This window comes from Caretta caretta, chromosome 1, assembly GCF_965140235.1.
Source record: "Caretta caretta isolate rCarCar2 chromosome 1, rCarCar1.hap1, whole genome shotgun sequence".
NCBI classification, from domain to species: domain Eukaryota; kingdom Metazoa; phylum Chordata; order Testudines; family Cheloniidae; genus Caretta; species Caretta caretta.
Window position 1 is genome coordinate 195,745,369 of NC_134206.1, and position 18,984 is coordinate 195,764,352.

At 40.3% G+C, this 18,984-nt stretch overlaps 1 protein-coding gene across 2 annotated transcripts in view; it reads left to right on the top strand.

Moving 5' to 3' along the window:
• Nucleotides 1-18,984, top strand: part of CBLB (Cbl proto-oncogene B) — a 195,397-nt gene that overhangs the window by 4,925 nt on the left and 171,488 nt on the right. For both annotated transcript variants that reach the window (XM_048816329.2, XM_075118372.1), the window contains exon 3: nucleotides 8,184-8,434. In XM_048816329.2, coding sequence (XP_048672286.2) covers nucleotides 8,184-8,434 — 251 coding nt within the window. The remainder of the gene's footprint in view (nucleotides 1-8,183; nucleotides 8,435-18,984) is intronic.

Genomic DNA, 18,984 nt, shown 5'->3' on the forward strand with positions numbered 1-18,984 from the left:
TACAAAATTATGCAAAGTAAAATAACTATATTGTGGGATTAGGGTTTTTGGAGAATACGTAATGCTGTATGTAAAGTTCATTAGCAACATCATGCAAATCTTCATGTGTATATTACGTGCCATGACTTGGAATTGTTATAGTTAAGGGTCTGTCAATTTTGAGACTTCATAACTCTGTTTTTCATGGTTTTATATTTTAGCTCTGAGAACAGGATTAAGGCTGCAACTTCATATACAGTATCTCACCTTGAAATCTCTTTGGTACCAGTTTTAAACCCCCCCACAACTTTCCTTTGGTAGTTGAAAGAATCCTGTCAAAATTGATAGAACAAAATGTGATGGCATGACATTCTAGATAAAGTCCCCTCAGGTAAATATTTACTACTGAGGCTACTTGCAAAAAATACAAAATTAATTGTTCCTGATGCAGTCTCTGAGTCTTGTAGTTACAAGTAAACAAATCAGTGCATGTGGAGCAATGTCAAGCTGAATCTAAATTTACGTTTTATAAAGTTTACTGATACACAAAAAAGAGTTAAGTTCTGTTTTTTTTAACAACTCCTGATTAACAGTAGATTTAATATAAATTTTTTGTATTTCTGTGTAAACTCCTGTTTTTGAATGGACAAGCAGTAGTTACATCAAAAAGTTCTTGAGCATTGGTTTATTTCATTACTTTGTATAATACCAAGGTTTGGGTGATGCTCTTGTTTCATGTTCCAGAAAGCTGGACATAATTTCCAGTGATAGTTTTGTGCTAGTGAATACATCAGATATCTTTGGACTCATAATAGTTAATTCTTTGATATAGTGGATGACAAAATTTTCTCAAAATAAGATGTAGCACCTATATATGAGAACTGAATCTGAAATTTATTAATATTGGTGCAATAATAAAATTATAATTACAAATCATTTTAAATCTTTCTATAAAATGTATTAAAGATACGTTGGAAGGGCCTTCTAACATCTGATGATATTGCAGCAAAATCATAAGCATAATAGATTTCAGAATCTAGAAAACAAAAGTGCATTCCTAAAAGGAGCATGCCTTTATCTTGAGAGTAGCAGGGGAAACACCTACCATGTAAATATGAGAGTAGATTAACACTTTTAATAGTCTGGCTATTAAGAGCTGGGAGTTCACATTAATTTTAAGTGTTAGTGAAATTGTGAAATGTTTTGAAAGAATATTGTATTTGTGCTCCCATGTATGAGTGCTTCAACTTTCGATCGCTACAGGGTACTCTGAAGTACTAGGGGGAAATATGATTAAGTAGCAGGATAGAAAGTAAAATTCATATATAAACTGTATTGTTGCTTTATCATGGTCCATGCCATAAATTTTATCCAGAATGGAAAGCAGGAAGAGCAATTTGATTTGCTATTTAATATAGTCTAAGAGCAAAGCACAATGTGTACTCAAAGCTTGCGCTATTGGCTTTGTGATTATTGAAAACCACATTACTAAAAGTGATACTTTTTTTTTTTAAAAAATGAGGGGATGCCAAAATCCAATTTTTTTCTCTAACATCCAGTGTCTCTATTGAGTACAGTTAACGAGTGTGAAACCAATGTATACATTCATTATTCTTTATAACCCTCAATGTAACATTTGAAATGTATAACCTCCAAGTCACTTAACTTCACAGTACCACAAAGGAACCAATTAAGTAAATCATAACCACAGCGTTCTTCAGTATATGAACTGGTCGTTACACTGTGTTTTAAATATTGATTGAAAGTCTTATGTCCACACACCTCTCTTGTGTGGAGGAAAAAATGATAAAAAATTAGTTACACAGAAAATCAGGTGAAAAACCAGGGGAGTTTCCCTTTGCTGGTTTCTGAATATCTATGTGGCAGATATGAGGCATGAACAGCTTATCAAAGCACTGCACTTTTTGCTTTTAAAGTAACACCGCTATATTTGCATCCCCGTGCCCATATTAAAACAAGCACCGTTACAGTATGGAAGCTGTTGAATCCAGGATATGAGAACCCACTGTTCCCTCGGGTTGAAGTCACATAGCAAAGGCCTCTTCATCCATTCTGGTGAGATGGCCTCTTCCAGATGTCTTTTTTTTTTCTACATCTTGGTAATTTTACCCATCTGCAATGTACAATGCCAATGCATTGATAGTTAATGCTGTCTTGGGGGCAGTGGGCTTTGATGGGTGATTCTGCACCTTGTGATCTCCCCATTTTCCCAGTAGCCAATCCGCCATTTCGTTCTTCAGGATTCGTTCTTTAGGATTTTGTGTGCTGTGGCTTTCTGGAGATCAGAAGTGTTACAATATCTTGCTGCGTAGCCACTTTCAACCCATGTGTGGTATTCTGAGCCAATTTGTTTGAATCTTGTGGTGGTTTTGCACTGTGTGGCAGAAGATGCGGGTTAAGTAGAGCCTTTCAAATTGTAACCTTGGAAATATACTAGTAACTGATACTCTTAATTGTCCCGTCCATTGGGTTCAGCTGATTAGAGAGAATTTAGTAGGAGTCATAATCAGCAGATTACTAACAGCAACAGAATAAGTTACTTTTCTCACATGGTCCTCGACCAGCATTTTGGCATTTAAACATATCCTGGTGTTTAAGTGTTGCCGTGCTTTGCTTGACAGTGTAAAGCTGTTTTATCAAAGCATTAAAACTGACCTTTTAAAAACAATTTTTCAAAAAGATCATTGTGGAACAAACAGAACACACACGGTTTTCTACATGAAATCAAATGGCTATATAGGTGCAATGGAAATCTCTTCCCTCTAATCTGAAGAGACTTTAAAACACTGTCTAACTTAGTCATATTCGTTTAAAAAATGTTATCCTACTTCAAAGTGTTCTGTGTCTAGGTACTTACTGTATATGACTCTCGTCAGGACAGTCACTGAGCATCTCCCATGTAGTTAAAGAGAAACAAAGTGAATGCTCTCTTTCCCTTCCCTGCCAGTAAGATAGAACTCTAATAGGTATCACCTTTTTTTGTATGTGCAGGATTAATTTTTTGAGAAGAGCTATTGGGAGGGAAAGCTACATAGGCCCAAATGCAAAGCCTATTTCTTCTAAGGCCCTTGAAGGTTGTATTCCGTGTCTCTTGCGGAGACAAATTCCATAGTCTAGGTCCAGTTCCCCTGAGAGTTTGCCTCCAGTCTCATGAGGGTCTCCCACACTGACTGTTTGAGCCAGTGAAAAGAAGCTGTGAAGGGAAGTCAGAGTGGTGGAAAAAAGAGGATGTGATGTCTAGGGTAGCTCTGACCAATCCCATGGAAACCTTTCAATATAAGAACCCCATTTAATTCACATTTGGTCATTCCATGTGAACTGCAGTAGTCAAGCCTGGAGGTTACAGATAGAAAGATCACTATGACCAAATCTGTTTCTGATAGCATGGGGTGCATACTCTGGCCATGCATTAGAAGGAAGTAGGTGCCCCAGTATCACAGCGATTAAACATGGTGGTATATGTTGTTATCCTGTTATGAGTAGGCTACCTCAAGGATCTTATATACACTTTAACATGCCTCAATCAAGGAAAAGTTTCATTTTCAACTTGCTGAATGTTGGTTTTGTTTTTTTTTGATAGACTAAATGCTTACTAAATACCTACATGCTTAATCCAAGTCACAATACAAAAGTAATCAGTGATCTGACTCATACCCTATGCTAGTGCTAATGTGAGGTTTGCGTCATAAAGCTCAGCCTGCTGTGTCTTTGTTTTTCAGAAAGGTATGTACTACGAGAGCTCGGTTGTTTTAGGAAGCCTTTTACGTCAGCTGTTGTCATTTCTTGTTGATTACTATTAATGTGAACCCTTGTGGTAAGTCTCAGGACATCCTGACTCTAGGAGCCATATGGTTTACACAACCATCTCTTTACAGACACATTTCCTCCATACTGCAATCTGGTCCACTATAAAAATAAGTGTAGAAAATCCTTCACAACCTTAGTGTGTGGGTGCTTGGACTCTTAAGCATTTGAACTAAATTCTATCACTTGTTTTGTGATAAACGAATTAAAATGATAAAGTTAAGAGGAGTTGAGTTTTATTGTAGAAATATTTTTGTATAACTGAAGGGCTTTGCTAATCTTGAGGTGTCTATTACTGTTCTGTAATTGGTCTCCATATAGTCTGCAGACAGTGAAGAATGGTAAACCAGATTGACCACAGAATCCTGTTGTTAGCTATATATGACTGTATTGGACTAAAAAAGACTTTCTAAAGCACCAGAAAGAGGAACTGAGTCTTGTTTTTTCACAGTGTGCCCTTTGTTCAACTGTCTGGCCATCCAGCCACAGAAAATCCTCAACCAAAATAAGCAACTTGTGTATATACAGGCAGCATACCCTGTGAAATAGCGTGTTCACCTTTCTGGTATACATAAAGCCACCTTTCTTCCACTTATACTAGTATGACTTTTCTCCTTGTGCAGCATGTCTTTCCACATAAGAACTAATTATTTTAATCATCCAGTTTCCTTAGGAGGAATTCAGAGTAGATAACTTCAGTTTAATTTTTAAAAAGTGGATCAATTTAGCATGATTGTAACTTTCTGGGTTTGTGTTTTGCTGATATGTTGTCGGAATAAGCACTCTTTCTCGGGCTAGAAGCTTCAAGGAGCTTCAATCACCTCTATTTGTGATTCTAAAATCCCTCCCATAACAAGTAACTGACACACATCATTTTTACTTCAGATAAAGTGAAAGGGTGAGTCTTCAAAGAGGAAAACTGCTGTTGAAAAATATACAACGTGAATGAGGGCCAAGAAAAATAAGGGAGAAAACTCTTACAAATCTAATGTTTAAATGCTTCCCCTTTGTAATATAAAAATTTCGCATCAACAGTTGTCAGTTTGAGTTCTGCTGTTGCGGCCTACTAGGGTTAGTAATAAGTTTTAAAAGTAGGAACTGAATTAAATTTTGACCCTGTTTTACGATATATGTGCATAACACTTCCATTCAGAAAAACTGCAACGTGCTTTCCTTCTATCTCCACTCCTGCCAAATATGGAATTTTCCACTCTGTTTATGTTGCAGCATGGAATTAGTGACAATTTTAAGGTATGCTTGGTATCTCATGACTTTGGAGGGCTAGAAATTCAGTCTTTGTATCACAGGAAATAGCTTAGAGTTTCTAGGGGGATGTCTCTTCCCCTGGAATTGCCCACGATATTGGACTTTGAACTCATGAAATTAGTATGAATAGAAATTTTGTCCCAGGCAATATTTGAAGGTTAAAATACATATTTAGTTACTGTAACAGGGTCAGTATCTGCCTCTCATGAGCACCCCCTTTCTCGTGAGCACTCCCTTTCTCAGTGCCTGCAATCTCTTAGTTCTGTTCAGCAGGGTGGCACACACCTCTCACAAGCTACACCTCCAGCCGATTGGATCTCTCGTCGCGTCTTCAGCGACTCAGTCCTCTGGCCCAGCCACCTACACTGTCCCTGTAGCCCTCCCTGGGCTCCGGTCCTCAGTCGGCCCTACAGGGCTGATCTCAGTACCCTAGTTGGTGAGTTTGCATATGAAGGTTCCTACTCTGGGGTGGAGCAGCACCCCCATGGCTTCCTTCCTGGGGGCTCGTCACCTGCCCTTTAGTTCTCTGACCCTGGGCTCTCCAGCTAGGTCAGTCTAGATCAGTTCCCTTCCAGGGGCAACAGTTCCACAGACAGTCTCTTCCCTGGGCCTGTCTTCAGTGAGTCCTGGTGACTGGCCAGAAACTATTCCCTCGCTTCCCTGGTCCCTACTAGCAACTATCCGCCTTAGCCCTCGCAGCCAGCCAGGAGCATCTCTTTCTCCCGTAGTCCTAGCAAGCAGACTGCACTCACTCTGGCCCTACAGCTCCTTTTTATATGAGCTTGCAGCTTCTCTGATTGGCTGCTTCTCCTCAGCCACTGTAGACTGCTTGGAGGACCTCTCTATTGCTCCTTTCCTGGGATGGGTGTGGCAGGCCCCTGAGGCTCCAGCAGGGGGCCTTTGGGCCTAGTCCACCCCATCACAGTTACATATTAGTGATTTAGCCACATTACCTTAAAAAAAAAAAAAAGCAATCCTCAACTCATGCCTATAAAACCTGTATATCACACTTCAATTTATTTTCTTTCTCATAAGTATTTTCATTGATTTACTACATACATATGCACACACTCTACGTAAGTATACTACAGTAATTACGTAAAGAATCACAAATACGGGGACCGCTTAGTTCATTAGTGAAATACAACCATCTGTAGGGTGGAATGCAGCAGCTCTAGGGAACTAGATGCGGATGATACTAAACTGGGAGGAGTGGTAGATACGCTGGAGGGCAGGGATAGGATACAGAGGGACCTAGACAAATTGGAGGATTGGGCCAAAAGAAATCTGATGAGGTTCAATAAGGATAAGTGCAGGGTCCTGCACTTAGGACAGAAGAACCCAACAGACTAGGGACCAAATGGCTAGGCAGCAGTTCTGCGGAAAAGGACCTAGGGGTGACAGTGGATGAGAAGCTGGATATGAGTCAGCAGTGTGCCCTTGTTGCCAAGAAGGCCAATGGCATTTTGGGATGTATAAGTAGGGGCATAGCGAGCAGATCGAGGGACGTGATCGTCCCCCTCTATTCGACATTGGTGAGGCCTCATCTGGAGTACTGTGTCCAGCTTTGGGCCCCACACTACAAGAAGGATGTGGATAAATTGGAGAGAGTCCAGCGAAGGGCAACAAAAATGATTAGGGGTCTGGAACACATGGCTTATGAGGAGAGGCTGAGGGAAGTGGGATTGTTTAGTCTGCAGAAGAGAAGAATGAGGGGGGATTTGATAGCTGCTTTCAACTACCTGAGAGGTGGTTCCAGAGAGGATGGTTCTAGACTATTCTCAGTGGTAGAAGAGGACAGGACAAGGAGTAATGGTCTCAAGTTGCAGTGGGGGAGGTTTAGGTTGGATATTAGGAAAAACTTTTTCACTAGGAGGGTGGTGAAACACTGGAATGCGTTGCCTAGGGAGGTGGTGGAATCTCCTTCCTTAGAAGTTTTTTAAGGTCAGGCTTGACAAAGCCCTGGCTGGGATGATTTAATTGGGGATTGGTCCTGCTTTTGAGCAGGGGGTTGGACTAGATGACCTCCTGAGGTCCCTTCCAACCCTGATATTCTATGATTCTATGAACTGTGTGTCAAGTCTATACAGTAATTTAGAACAGAATAATGAAGTAAAATACCATCTTCAATTGAAATTACAGGAGAATTTAAGTAGCCAGAATAGAACTGCCTTTAATTGGTATATGGTCAGAACGCAGGACTAAAATTCTACTCTTTCAAAGTGGATAATGAACATCATCTTGAAGTTTGCATCTTTGGTGGCATAGTACCCCCTGCGAACATATGGGACATTAGTTCAGTTCTAGCTTGGACTGAAGAATGCTGCCCACCGGGTCATTACCACAATTTCTTACAGCATCTGGATTTACCTGGATATATTTTTTTTTTTTTAAATCCAAGACTGGTCAGGCCTAAACCTACTTAGTTACGAGAGCTAACAAGATCACAAGACAGTTTAAAAAAGTCAATTGTGAAGGCAGTAGTTTAAATAAGTATATACATTCCCCATAGAGGAGCAGGCTGTCGTGGTTGGTGTATGAAGCACTTTGTATGGTAGATTTGATTCAAATAAATATGTACAAAATAGATATTTAACTATTCATTTGAAGCATATTCCGTTTGTCAGTTGTTTTTAAAAGGAAATTAACTGAAGTGTTTATATATAATGGGTCCCATTTAAAAACTTAATGACTCAAGGTGCATGTAGATGCCATCTTTTAGTAGAACCCTGAAGTTGCAAAAGTTGAGTTTATAGTAAAGCCTTTTTTAGTGTCTCTGTAGTATATGTGGTGCAGAGCAGGCAGGCAAAGGCGTTCCTGTTAAAGGAACACGTGCATAAAATGTGGAGAGGAGTGGCTAGGACTACTTGATCCTTACGAATGCCAATAGAAGGTTAAGTTCTCCATAAACTAGACAATAACAATGATGTCAGTGGCATCGTATGGGATATAAGTTAAAGCAGAATTTTAAACCTTCCCTGCTTGGAGGCCTGAGAATTATACTTGCCTCTGCTTATTTCAAGATGTCAAATCATTTTTTGCCCCTACACATTTCTTTCAGATGTGGAGTGATCAGAGAGTGCTTTTTTAAACACTGTTGTTTTTGCTTCTAGGTCAGACTGTGCCAAAATCCCAAACTTCAATTGAAAAACAGCCCACCTTACATACTTGACATTTTACCAGACACTTATCAACATTTGCGACTTATACTGGGCAACTGTGACGACAACCAGAAACTTGCACAACTCAGTGAGAATGAATATTTTAAAATCTACATTGACAGTCTCATAAAAAAATCAAAACGGGCTATAAGACTCTTTAAAGAAGGCAAGGAGCGGATGTATGAGGAACAGTCTCAGGACAGGTAAGAGAAATATTTACACATCAATGCAGATTGTCTTGCTTGTCTGCATTTTTAACATTGTTTATATCCACACTGTTTTGACATTTTAGTTATTTAAATAGGAAAATATTTATTGTTTGGATGCAGTGACCCTGCAGGTCAATCAGTAATTCAACTGGTTTTGTTCCACTAGGTACTCTTTGTGTCACTGTACATGAACTTAAAACTAAGTGCATTTCCTTTATAAAATATCTATTTCTTTAGAATTACTCCTTCAGCTGACCTACAGTGTGTAGCTCCTTTCCTAGGAGAGACCGACCGACCGACCCTCTTGTTAGAGCATTGCCGATGTAATCTACTTCTTACAAAGAGAAATTGAGAGATCCACTACGGGATATTGACTGACGTTTTCCCCAGCAATAAAATGGAACAAAACTGTGTAATGCTTAGAACTTCTGGAGAGATCACAGGTTGCATAGGGTGCTGATCCTTCAGAATGGTGATGAGTACTGAGTAGCCTTTTGAAAGGTCTACCTGATTTCTGCTTTGCTGAGAGCTGGTGCTGTTAACAGGACACTGTTGTGCTGTTAATGTGTGTAGCAGTTAGTATGCACTTTCTTGTTTAGCTTTTAGCTTAACTTATTTCTTCAGTTTTACTGGGTGCTCACTTCTGGTTTAGAAAAAGTATGTATGAGGGTGCACTTGTATCATGGGTCTGCGCTTCCATAATGCAAGAATCTTCATTGGACTCGCCTTTAGATTTATCCAAACAAACACAAGATGTATTTTTAGGGTTATAGTCTACTGGGGGAAACGGAGGATTGCCTCCCTGCCCCTCTTTCTGCACCTGAATTCAGGACCAGTGCGGCAGTACAACAGTTTCAATGCTGATGAAACTCTATGGACAGAAGCAGTGAAAATGAACAAGTTCTTGTAGATGTCTCTGCTGTTGCTACCACTGATTTAGAATGTTTTCCTGACCAATCTGCTGGAGTGTTAAAAGACCACAGCTTTATGATGTACTGCAATCCCAAATATTAGCTCAAACTTGGTTAAATTCTAGAGAATAAAAAAATAGCCCACTCCCACACCTGCAGTTAATTACATTTGAGAGACTGCATGTCTATGAAGACTTTCGGACTAATTTACTGAAAGAAAGAAAATGTGATATTTGACTCACTTTAGTGGTAAGGAAGTTCTTCTGTCTTAGCCATCTTCAGTATGGGTCCATAAGCAGCTGAAGGGATGTTTTCACTGGAGATTGTGATTTCTAGCATTCTGTTGGTAGTGTATGCAGAAGTCATTGTGCTAGAAAGGAAATGAAAACTTTTATGGTAAGGGGAGATTGGACTTAAAAGACTGCACCATGTAAACAGGTTTTATTTTAGTTGTGGGTTTGCTACAATACTTGCAATAAATTAAAGCAATTTTCAGGTCCCTTCTTTCAAAAACAAAAGCCTGATATGGTTTGTACGGACACTCAAACCTTCCTTTAGTGACTATATAGGTTAGAATGGATGTTAGAGGGGTTTCCCTTCAGTTTTCTACTTCAAACCCTGGATAATAGTGATGGTGACACAAATGTATTTTGTGAAGCAGGTGGTGTATCAAACTCCACATTTCCTTCTCCTACCTTTTACTAACTGTCAAGGTTTTTTTGGTCAGTCTCGTAAGTTGACCTCAGAAAAAGTATTGAAAAGCAAGCCATATCAATGCAGCGTGTTGGCCACCAGTAGCTACTTGAAGTTTTGTTGTGAATTAGTACCTCCTGGAAGTAATGATTCTCCTCTTCTGCTTGTCTGATATGAAGTGAAGGTAGGAAATGGGACGACTACAGTATAGAAGAATCAAAATACCAAATCTTCAGTGGTACACCTGTTACTTATGTTTAAATAGGCAGTGCTGGTGTGTGTATATTAGACACAAAGGGAATTTGTGGTCTGCATGCAATTTTTGTAGTGATTTAACTATTTCAGTTAGGCATATGATTTTTCTACCTAAACAGTTAAATTAGTAACCCCCACACTCGTATGGATCTAGCTATATTGGCCTAAAGGTGTGTCATACTGGTATAGCCTATTCCCCCTTCTCTGACTGGAATACGCAAACTGTTGTAAGCAACTTTATGCTGATATAACTGCATCCATGCTAGGCAGTTGTATCACTGTATGCTAGTATATTTAAAGAAGTCCAATTTTTCTTTGTAGACAAGTCTTAAGATAACATGCATATACGAACCTAACCAGGGAAAAGCTGCTACCGCTAAAAGACTAATCCTTGGAATGATATTGATTTTCCTACACTGACTTAATTCTGAAATACTGTATAATTTAAGACTTTAAGCTTTTGAACGCTTTAAAGATTGAGATGTCACTTCAACAACTCATGCCTCATGGAGCATTTTTGTTGACAATACCATAAAAGAATGGTAATCTAGATTTCCTAAACTATTTCAGTGCACTCTGTGTTCTGAGAGTGCATTGCCTGTGTATGTGAACATCTACCAAGAATGTGTTAGCAGTGATATTTAGTTCTATATGTGAGTGTCCCGCCTAAAAAGTTGAATGAAAACTGCTTAACTTGCCAAGTCCCATATTCAGGGCTGTCTTTCCCCTACCTAACAATTATGGTCTTGGCAGGTAAGTAAAGGAGGATGTTGTTGTTTTTAACTTTTGTTTCTAAATGTATTTGTTTCAGGCTAATACAGGATTTCACAATGCTGTGAGAACATAAAAGAACTTAATTTTTTCTATTTCCCCCTCCCCCCACCCCACCTTTTTAAAGGATATTGTCAACTTGAAATCTAGTCAGTTCTCAAACAAACCAAAACCAACAACAAAAATGATTAAAAGCAGTTTGATGACCCCTGGCCAACTGGCCAATTTTTGTGGGTTTACAGTCACTTTCTCTTTTGTAATTGGTACGTGTCTCCCTTGTTGCTGTGAAAAAGACCCTTGTGAAAAGGGGAAACTGACAGTTTGACAATATGTGTGTGTATTTCTTTGTTTACTTTTAATATAAAAGGAAACTGACTGGAGAAATAACCTTTTTTTCCCTGAACTTTCAGTTTTAGTAATGTTACTTGTAATGATATAGTAGGCTTAAGAAAATGATGATAGAAATAATGACTTTTTGATCTGAGGTGAACACTGTTTATGATAAAGAACGGGTAATAAATATTAGCCCCGAAAGATCCTGTAAAGGAAGTAATGTAGTCACCCATTTGGATCATATGCGCATCTTAAATAAAAATTCATGATGAAACTATGGTATGAAATAATTAATTTACCAGATACTAAAGTGTACATGACCATTGTGTAAGCGCTTTTATGACTCATGTATATTTTGGTTGTCCTCTGGGATAAACGTCTTGCTAAACATTGATGGTAAAAGAATAAATGACCTATGTTCATTAATTAGTTTATAATTTGGTGTATGATGATCCTAATCCTTTTCTCACTTCCTGCTGTATTAAACAATTATTTTCTCATATATTCCTCTTTTTTATGAAGTAGGATATACAGCTATCTCTTTTCATCTAAAAACTTCTGCTCAGTCAGTATCTAAAATAAGGACTCTGTTCATCACAATTCACTATGTACATTACATAACTTTTCATATAGATTTTCTTTTATAATTTAAAAAGGGGGTTATAAAAAAGCCTATTAAAATTATTGGGTCAGATACAAAACAAAAATGGCAGTTTTCTATGCTTTGATGGGCCTTGTTTTTGCTTTTCATTTATTAGGAAGCAGACTAAAACTGGAAAGCATCATTTATGTGAAATATAAGATTCCGTTTGGCTTGCTGCATCCTAGAATTGTCCATCCAGAAAACATAAGACTTCTGCTGTCTGTTTTTTTTCAGTCAGGCACAGAATTTAAATTATCATAAAAAGAAAGAAGGGGTTTGGAAAAGAGGTGAAGGGCAAGTTACATTTATGTTCGTTAAAGATGTTGAACTTATAGGCTCGGAGATTAAAACCACTTAGTTCCAGTGTAGTATGAAAGATGACAGGGTGAGTTTCCCTCCAGTACCCTGCAAATCATGTCCTGGAAGAGATGCCTCCGAGTGACGTAGGTTATTTATATTCCAGCAGTGCCTGCCTTGCGGTTCGTGCTGTGTATGCATACCTGGCAGTCTGAGAGGACAATCAGCAAGTGAAGGGTAACTGAGAGTGATAAACTATACAGTCAAAATATATACCTATTTTTATAAATCCATCACTGCCCTTCAGTCTACCCTAGTGGTCACCAACCGGTAGGTCGCGATCAACTGGTCGATTGTGGAGCCTCTGCTGGTAGGTTGCAGTTTCCAGCCGCTAAAAGTCTGGCAGTGCAGCAGGGCTAAGGCAGGCTCCCTGCCTGCCCTGGCCCCGCACCAGTCCTGGAAGCGGCCAGCACGTTCCTGTGTGAGGGAGGGGGGAGGAGAGGGGGTCTCTGTGCATGGCTCCTGCCCCTAGGCACTGCCCCCACAGCTCCCATTGGCCAGGAATGGGGAACTGTGGCCGATAGGAGCTGCAGGTACTGCACCTGCAGGGATGGGGAATGCGCACAGACTCCCTACCCCCTCCCCCCCCCCCCCCCCCCGAGACACACAAGGACGTGCCATCAGTTTCTGGGAGTGGCTCAGGGCCAGGGCAGGCAGGGAGCCTGCCTTAGTCCTGCTGTGCCACTGTCTGGGGGGAGCCCACACCCTAACCCCTGCCCCAGCCCTGATCCCCCTCCCAGAGTCAGCACCGCAAACCACCTCCTGCCCCATCCTGGCATCCTCTCCTGCACTCAAACTCCCTCCTAGAGCTTGCACCCCTGCCCCAGGCTCAGCCCAGAGCCCCTCCCACACTGTGAATCCCTCGGCTGCAGCCCAGAGCCAGTGTCCCAGCCTGATGAAAGTGAGTGAGGGTGGGGGAGAGTGAGCAATGGAGGGAGGAGGGATGGAGTAAGCAGGGCCTTGGGGAAGGGGTGGGGTTAACTGCACTTGGGCTGCACTTAAATTCAAAATGATCTTGTGCTTAAAAAGGTTGGAGACCACTGGTCTAGCCAATGTCAGCTACTCTCTTGTAGGCGACACAACAAAAGTGGGTCTGGAGGAGAGGCTGGTGGCCTTTGGAGATCAGCTGAGATAGGGTGTCCCTGGTGTAATGGGAAGGTGTGAAAATGGTTGAGACAAATGGGGAGACTGGGTGAGGGAGGGTTGTGGCTGGTATTATTGGTAGGGGAGGCTGGGGTGAGGTGAGAAGAGACAAGTTAGTAATTAGGGAGGAGTAGAGTTGTATACGAGTAGAATTTTGTGTAGGACTTCAATGGTGAGGACACAATCCCTCTCAGTTCCCATGGCCACTTAGTCTTTTGGGTTCTTTGAGTCTTGGCACTTGTCAGTTAGTGCAGAATGCAACTGTTTGTTCGCTGGTGCCTTTGCATTATATCTATACTTCATACACTGGAAAAGCTTCCATTTTGTTTCTGAATGGTGGTGTCCCCTATAAAGCTGTCAGTGCTTTAGGGTCTTTAGTGTATTCCTCTTCTCTCCATGCAGTCTCTATTAATAGTTGAGATCAACTAAGGCAAGTTACATTTATGTATGATATGTCTACACTGCCTGCATTACAGCGTGGCCGCGGCAGCGCAGACACGCTTTATCGCCGGGGGAGAGCTCGCCCAGTGATTTAAAAAAAAAAAAAAAAACGCCCCAAATGAGTGGTGGTAGCTTTTCAGTCCTAAAACTTGTCGCTTGGGGGGGGGGGGGGGGGGTGTTTTTCCACACCTGTGAATGACTAAAGTTTTAACACTGGAAGTGGCAGTGTAGACTAGGGTGAGCAGATAGCAAGTATGAAAAATCGGGACAGGGTAGGGGGTTATAGGTGCGTATATAAGAAAAAGCCCCAAACGTTCGGACTATCCATATGAAATCTGGACATCTGTTCGCCCTAGTGTAGACACTGGTTGAATTAACAGACTTTGAACTGAAACATCCAGATATTGATGGCATGGTATTCTCAGTGAAAAGCTTTCTACTGTGGAAATTACCGTCGTCGTCCTCTCCTTCCTCACTGTGACAAAGTCAGAGTTTCGTGTTGAGATGTTTATGAGGGTATATCAAGTTTAGGGGAGTTGGAAATTCAAGTTCAAATTGTTTTGGCTGATTTTTGCTTTAGTAAAGGAACTTAGACTTTGATCAACAGATTCATTATATTAATTGAATACAGACATTCAAGAAAGACACTAATTGGGATGCTCACAGCTGTTCTTAAAGAAGTAGTCTTTGGCCACCAGTTCATTTCACATCGACAGCTGAGCAGCTGTTGAAAGGTAAGGACATTTGGTGTCGGCCAACCTACGCTGGATTTGAATCTGTGACCTTGAGGTGAAAAATTCCACATCCCATTAGCAGTCCCCTGAGCCATCCAGTTTTCCAGACAGTTGATGTCTTTTTTGTCTTCAGTAAATCCTGGACTGAACTGTTCAGTCCAGAGTTACGTAACATAAAGTAGGATGAATCTGTGCTCTGTTGTGATCTGGCAATTCCTATATTGAGACTAAGTCTAAAAATTTAATTTTGTTTCTGAAACACGTTTTATTCTGATTAGTTCAGAAAGAGAAGCTTTGAAAAGAAAGCTGAGCAGCTTTCACTGGAATCTAGGCATCAAAGCCCTTCCCTGTGATTTAAGTAGTCACTTGCCATTTTTACAAGTTTATCTCTATTATTTTTTAAGGGAAAATAGGAAGGTTTCCTCTTCTTTCTTTCCTGCTTGTCCCCCTCCCACGTCTTGTCCCCCATTTTGGATATTTGTCAACCTCTTGAATTGGTTTTCAGTACCACAGGCAAGATTTTCTGTATCAATTTTAAAATAGATTAAATAACTGGAAGATAATTAGCAATGTTTTGTAAAATAAAAATGCGAGGTGAAGAAAATCTCTTTTGAGGTAGGAGGGCAGGTGGGTGGGTATGCAGGAGTTGAAAATGGAAATTAGATTCTCTGACAGCTTTTAGGTTGCAGTGAGATTCCGCCCCCACCCCCTGACCTGGAACAAAACAGTGTAAGAAATCATTTTTGCATACCTTAAGCATGTGAATAATTGAACTTGAATTTTGCAGAAGTAAAAACTGCTTGCTGTTTTCTGTAGCACTAATCTAAATTAAACAAGAAAGGTTATTTAGACAAACACACTCTTCAGAGAGCCAGACAAAGAGAGTTTTATTGCAGAGGGCAGGTGAGAGCATGTAGAGGCCACAAAATAGTGAGTTAGTTTTATGACAGTTTCTAGCCTACTTATGGACAGGTAGGCTACATTGCAAAATGTGAACAATGTATTAACAGCAAAAATAACCAAATGGTAGTTATTAATTCAAATTGGAGAGAAGGAAGAACAAGGTTTAAAACCACAGATCTTTTTGATTTGAAAATGTTTTTATTGCCTTAACTCCAGATCCAGAAGGGCAGATGGTACATTTGCCTAGTTGCTGTTTTCATATGGAACTTTATTATAAACATGAGGCAGCATTTTCAGCTTTCATATAAGCTCTCATTTAAGAGTTTTCCTGAATATGGTATTGACGATCAAAACTGAGCACGGTTCAGTCATCTGTGGTGGGAAATCCAGGGCCTAATTCTCCACTGGTTTCACCTTGCATAATCACTTACACTGTGCTAAGTGGGTATAAAACGCTGTCAAATCAGAATGGTAGCATTATACACCCACTTTGCACAGGTATAAATAAATGTACTCCTACAGTATTGCATAAATGGGCCCTCTAGACTCTCCATTTGCTGTTTGTTAATCTCCTTTAAGGATGCAGAGCTGTTGCTTGCTTTAGGACTAAGAAAGGCAACTCATTTGATGTCCATCCTAGTTGTGGAGTTTCAGCAGAGAAAAAGGTATTTGAAAGGGTTTCAGCTGGAGAAAAATGGGTGGTTTTCCGGGGTTATGACTCATGAGCCACTCCAGGCAGCATGACACAGTTGGAAAACCATTTCTAGAGAGTAGTTATCAGTGGGTTCACAGTCAGGCTGGAAGGGCATAACGAGTAGGGTCCCACAAGGATGGTTCCTGGGTCCCGTTCTGTTCAATATCTTCATAAATGATTTAGATAATGTCAGAGAGCCCACACACAGTTCGCAGATGATACCAAGCTGGGAGGGGTTGCAAGTGCTTTGGAGGATAGGATTAAAATTCAAAATGATCTGGACAAATTGGAGAAATGGTCTGACGTAAATAAGATGAAATTGATAAGGACAAATGCAAAGTGTTTCTTCCTAAGAGGAGTAATCAATTGCACACATACAAAATGGGAAGTGACTGCCTATGAAGGAGAACTGCAGAAAGGGATCTGGGGGTCATAGTGGATCACAAGCTAAATGAGTCAACAGTGTAACACTGTGGCAAAAAAAGGCGAACATTGTTCTGGGATGTATTAGCAGGAGTGTTGTAAGTGTCACATCATTATAAGTAATTCTTTCACTGTACTCCATGATAAGGCTTCAGTTGGAATATTGTGTCCAGTTCTGGGTGCCACATTCTCCATTTATCTATCTCTTTTCTTGAAAGAGAAGAGAACAGAGAAGAGCAACAAAAATGATTGAAGGTCTAGAAAACGTGATCTGTGAGGGAAGATTGAAAAAATTGAGTTTGTATGGCCTAGAGAAGACTGAGAGGGGTCATAACTGTTTTCAAGTGCATAAAAAATTGCTACAAGGAGGAGGGAGAAAAATTGTTCTCCTTAACCTCTGAGGATAGGACAAGAAGCAGTGGGCTTAAGCAAGGGTGGTTTAGGTTGGATATTAGGAAAAACTTCCTAACTCTCAGGGTGCTTAAGTACTGGAATAAATTGCATAAGGGGAGGTTGTGGAATCTCCGCCATTGGAAGTTTTAAAGAGCAGGTTAGACAAATACCTTTCAGGGATCATCTAGATCAGCGGTTCTCAAACTGTGGTTCGCACCACATTCTCATGTTGGCTACAAGCATTGTCTCACACCAAAGATGATGCTTGTAGCCCATCCTGTAATAAACTAACTATAGGTTTTTTAATTGGGGGGGAGAAAGGTTAAAGTAGGCAACATATATATGCACAAATGAGTTCAGTCTGTGGTTCCAAAAAGGTTACAGAGACATAGTGATCTGTCAGTAGTGAATGTCTTTTCATGGCTTAACCCAGGGTCTTTCCTGGGGATCTCGACTTTTTTGTTTCTTAGCTTCCTCCTTTGAGATACTCCAAACAGCAAAGAGATGTAAAAGTCTTCATGTTAGCTGTTTTTATTTCCCTCTTCCAGCATTCAGCCTGATGGGACGCGGCCTTCTGTGTGTACTTGCCAATGGGCGTATGGGGCTGTCAAAGCTTTTGTCCTATAATGGCCCACTTAATTCTTGATAGCCCTCTTGGATGTGCAGGGGGAATTCACAAGTTCAGAGCAGGCATTTTTACAATTATAAAACAAACTTATATTTTACCTTGTATGGAACACAGACATTACAAGTGAGATTGATGCATACAGCAATTCACAAGCATTTCATAGAGTCTAAACACATTCTTATAAGACTGGTAGCTCTTTTGAACTTAACCAAACCAGGTCACCTGTATGTTAGTTTCCAGCTATGAGTTTATCAGTTCTTAGCTAAAGCCTATGGCCTTGGCCAGAGCTGGCACTTGACTTACCAGTGTCACAATGACACACTTTTGGTTACTCAACTATGTTTAAATCTGGTTTGGGGCCTGAAGTGCCAATACCCATTCCTGATCTGTGGCAGCCCTTGCTCATTTTTCTGTAGCACGCACCAGAATAGCTCCATCCAAGACTAACCTGTGCTTGCGCAAATGCTCCTCTACCTATAGCCACAGATGAACATAAGAATGGCCACACTGGGTCAGACTAATGGTCCATCTAGCCCAGTATCTTGTCTTCCAATGGTGGCCAAATGTTCACTGCAAATACTGTTGTGTTCTGGGATTTGGTCAGAGCAGTGGTGACAACATACTGTGGCCTAGTAGTGTAGACAGAACTGACCCCTAAACTTATCAGAAACTGGAGTGGAGTCTTCTACCTCTCTCATGAAGGTGCTCCTTTCACCCACTGTCGATTGTGTGGTGATGGAAAATGTTAGGGATTGACAGTTCTGTTTACTGAAATATAATGTGCAAGAAAGTTTAAAGGTACTATTAAGTATTGTTTCTATAGAGTCTTGTGTCCTATAGTGCCGTGAAAAAACATTTTCCCCTCGTTATATCCTTTAACATTAAGTGAATGTTCTTTTCTTTTACCTTTTTTTTAATAAGGCTTGAGTTATCATAGCTGTTACTGTTTAACAAGTCGAATTCAAAGGATTCTTTTATGGCAGAGCAATTTTATTTTGTGCACCTGCGTTATTGATGTCCACACATTCGCAGGGTAATCTTGTTTTTGTAGGTCTTACCATCACATCACATTTTAAATATTTATCTAATAGAGCGAGATTTTTCTTGTGCTAAAATTCGGAATATCAATATGTAATAAAATTTTGTGTATAAAACTGACACTATTTCTTTTACAGCTCTGTTATTTTACACAGGTTGTGAGATTAATATGTTGGCATTTTTC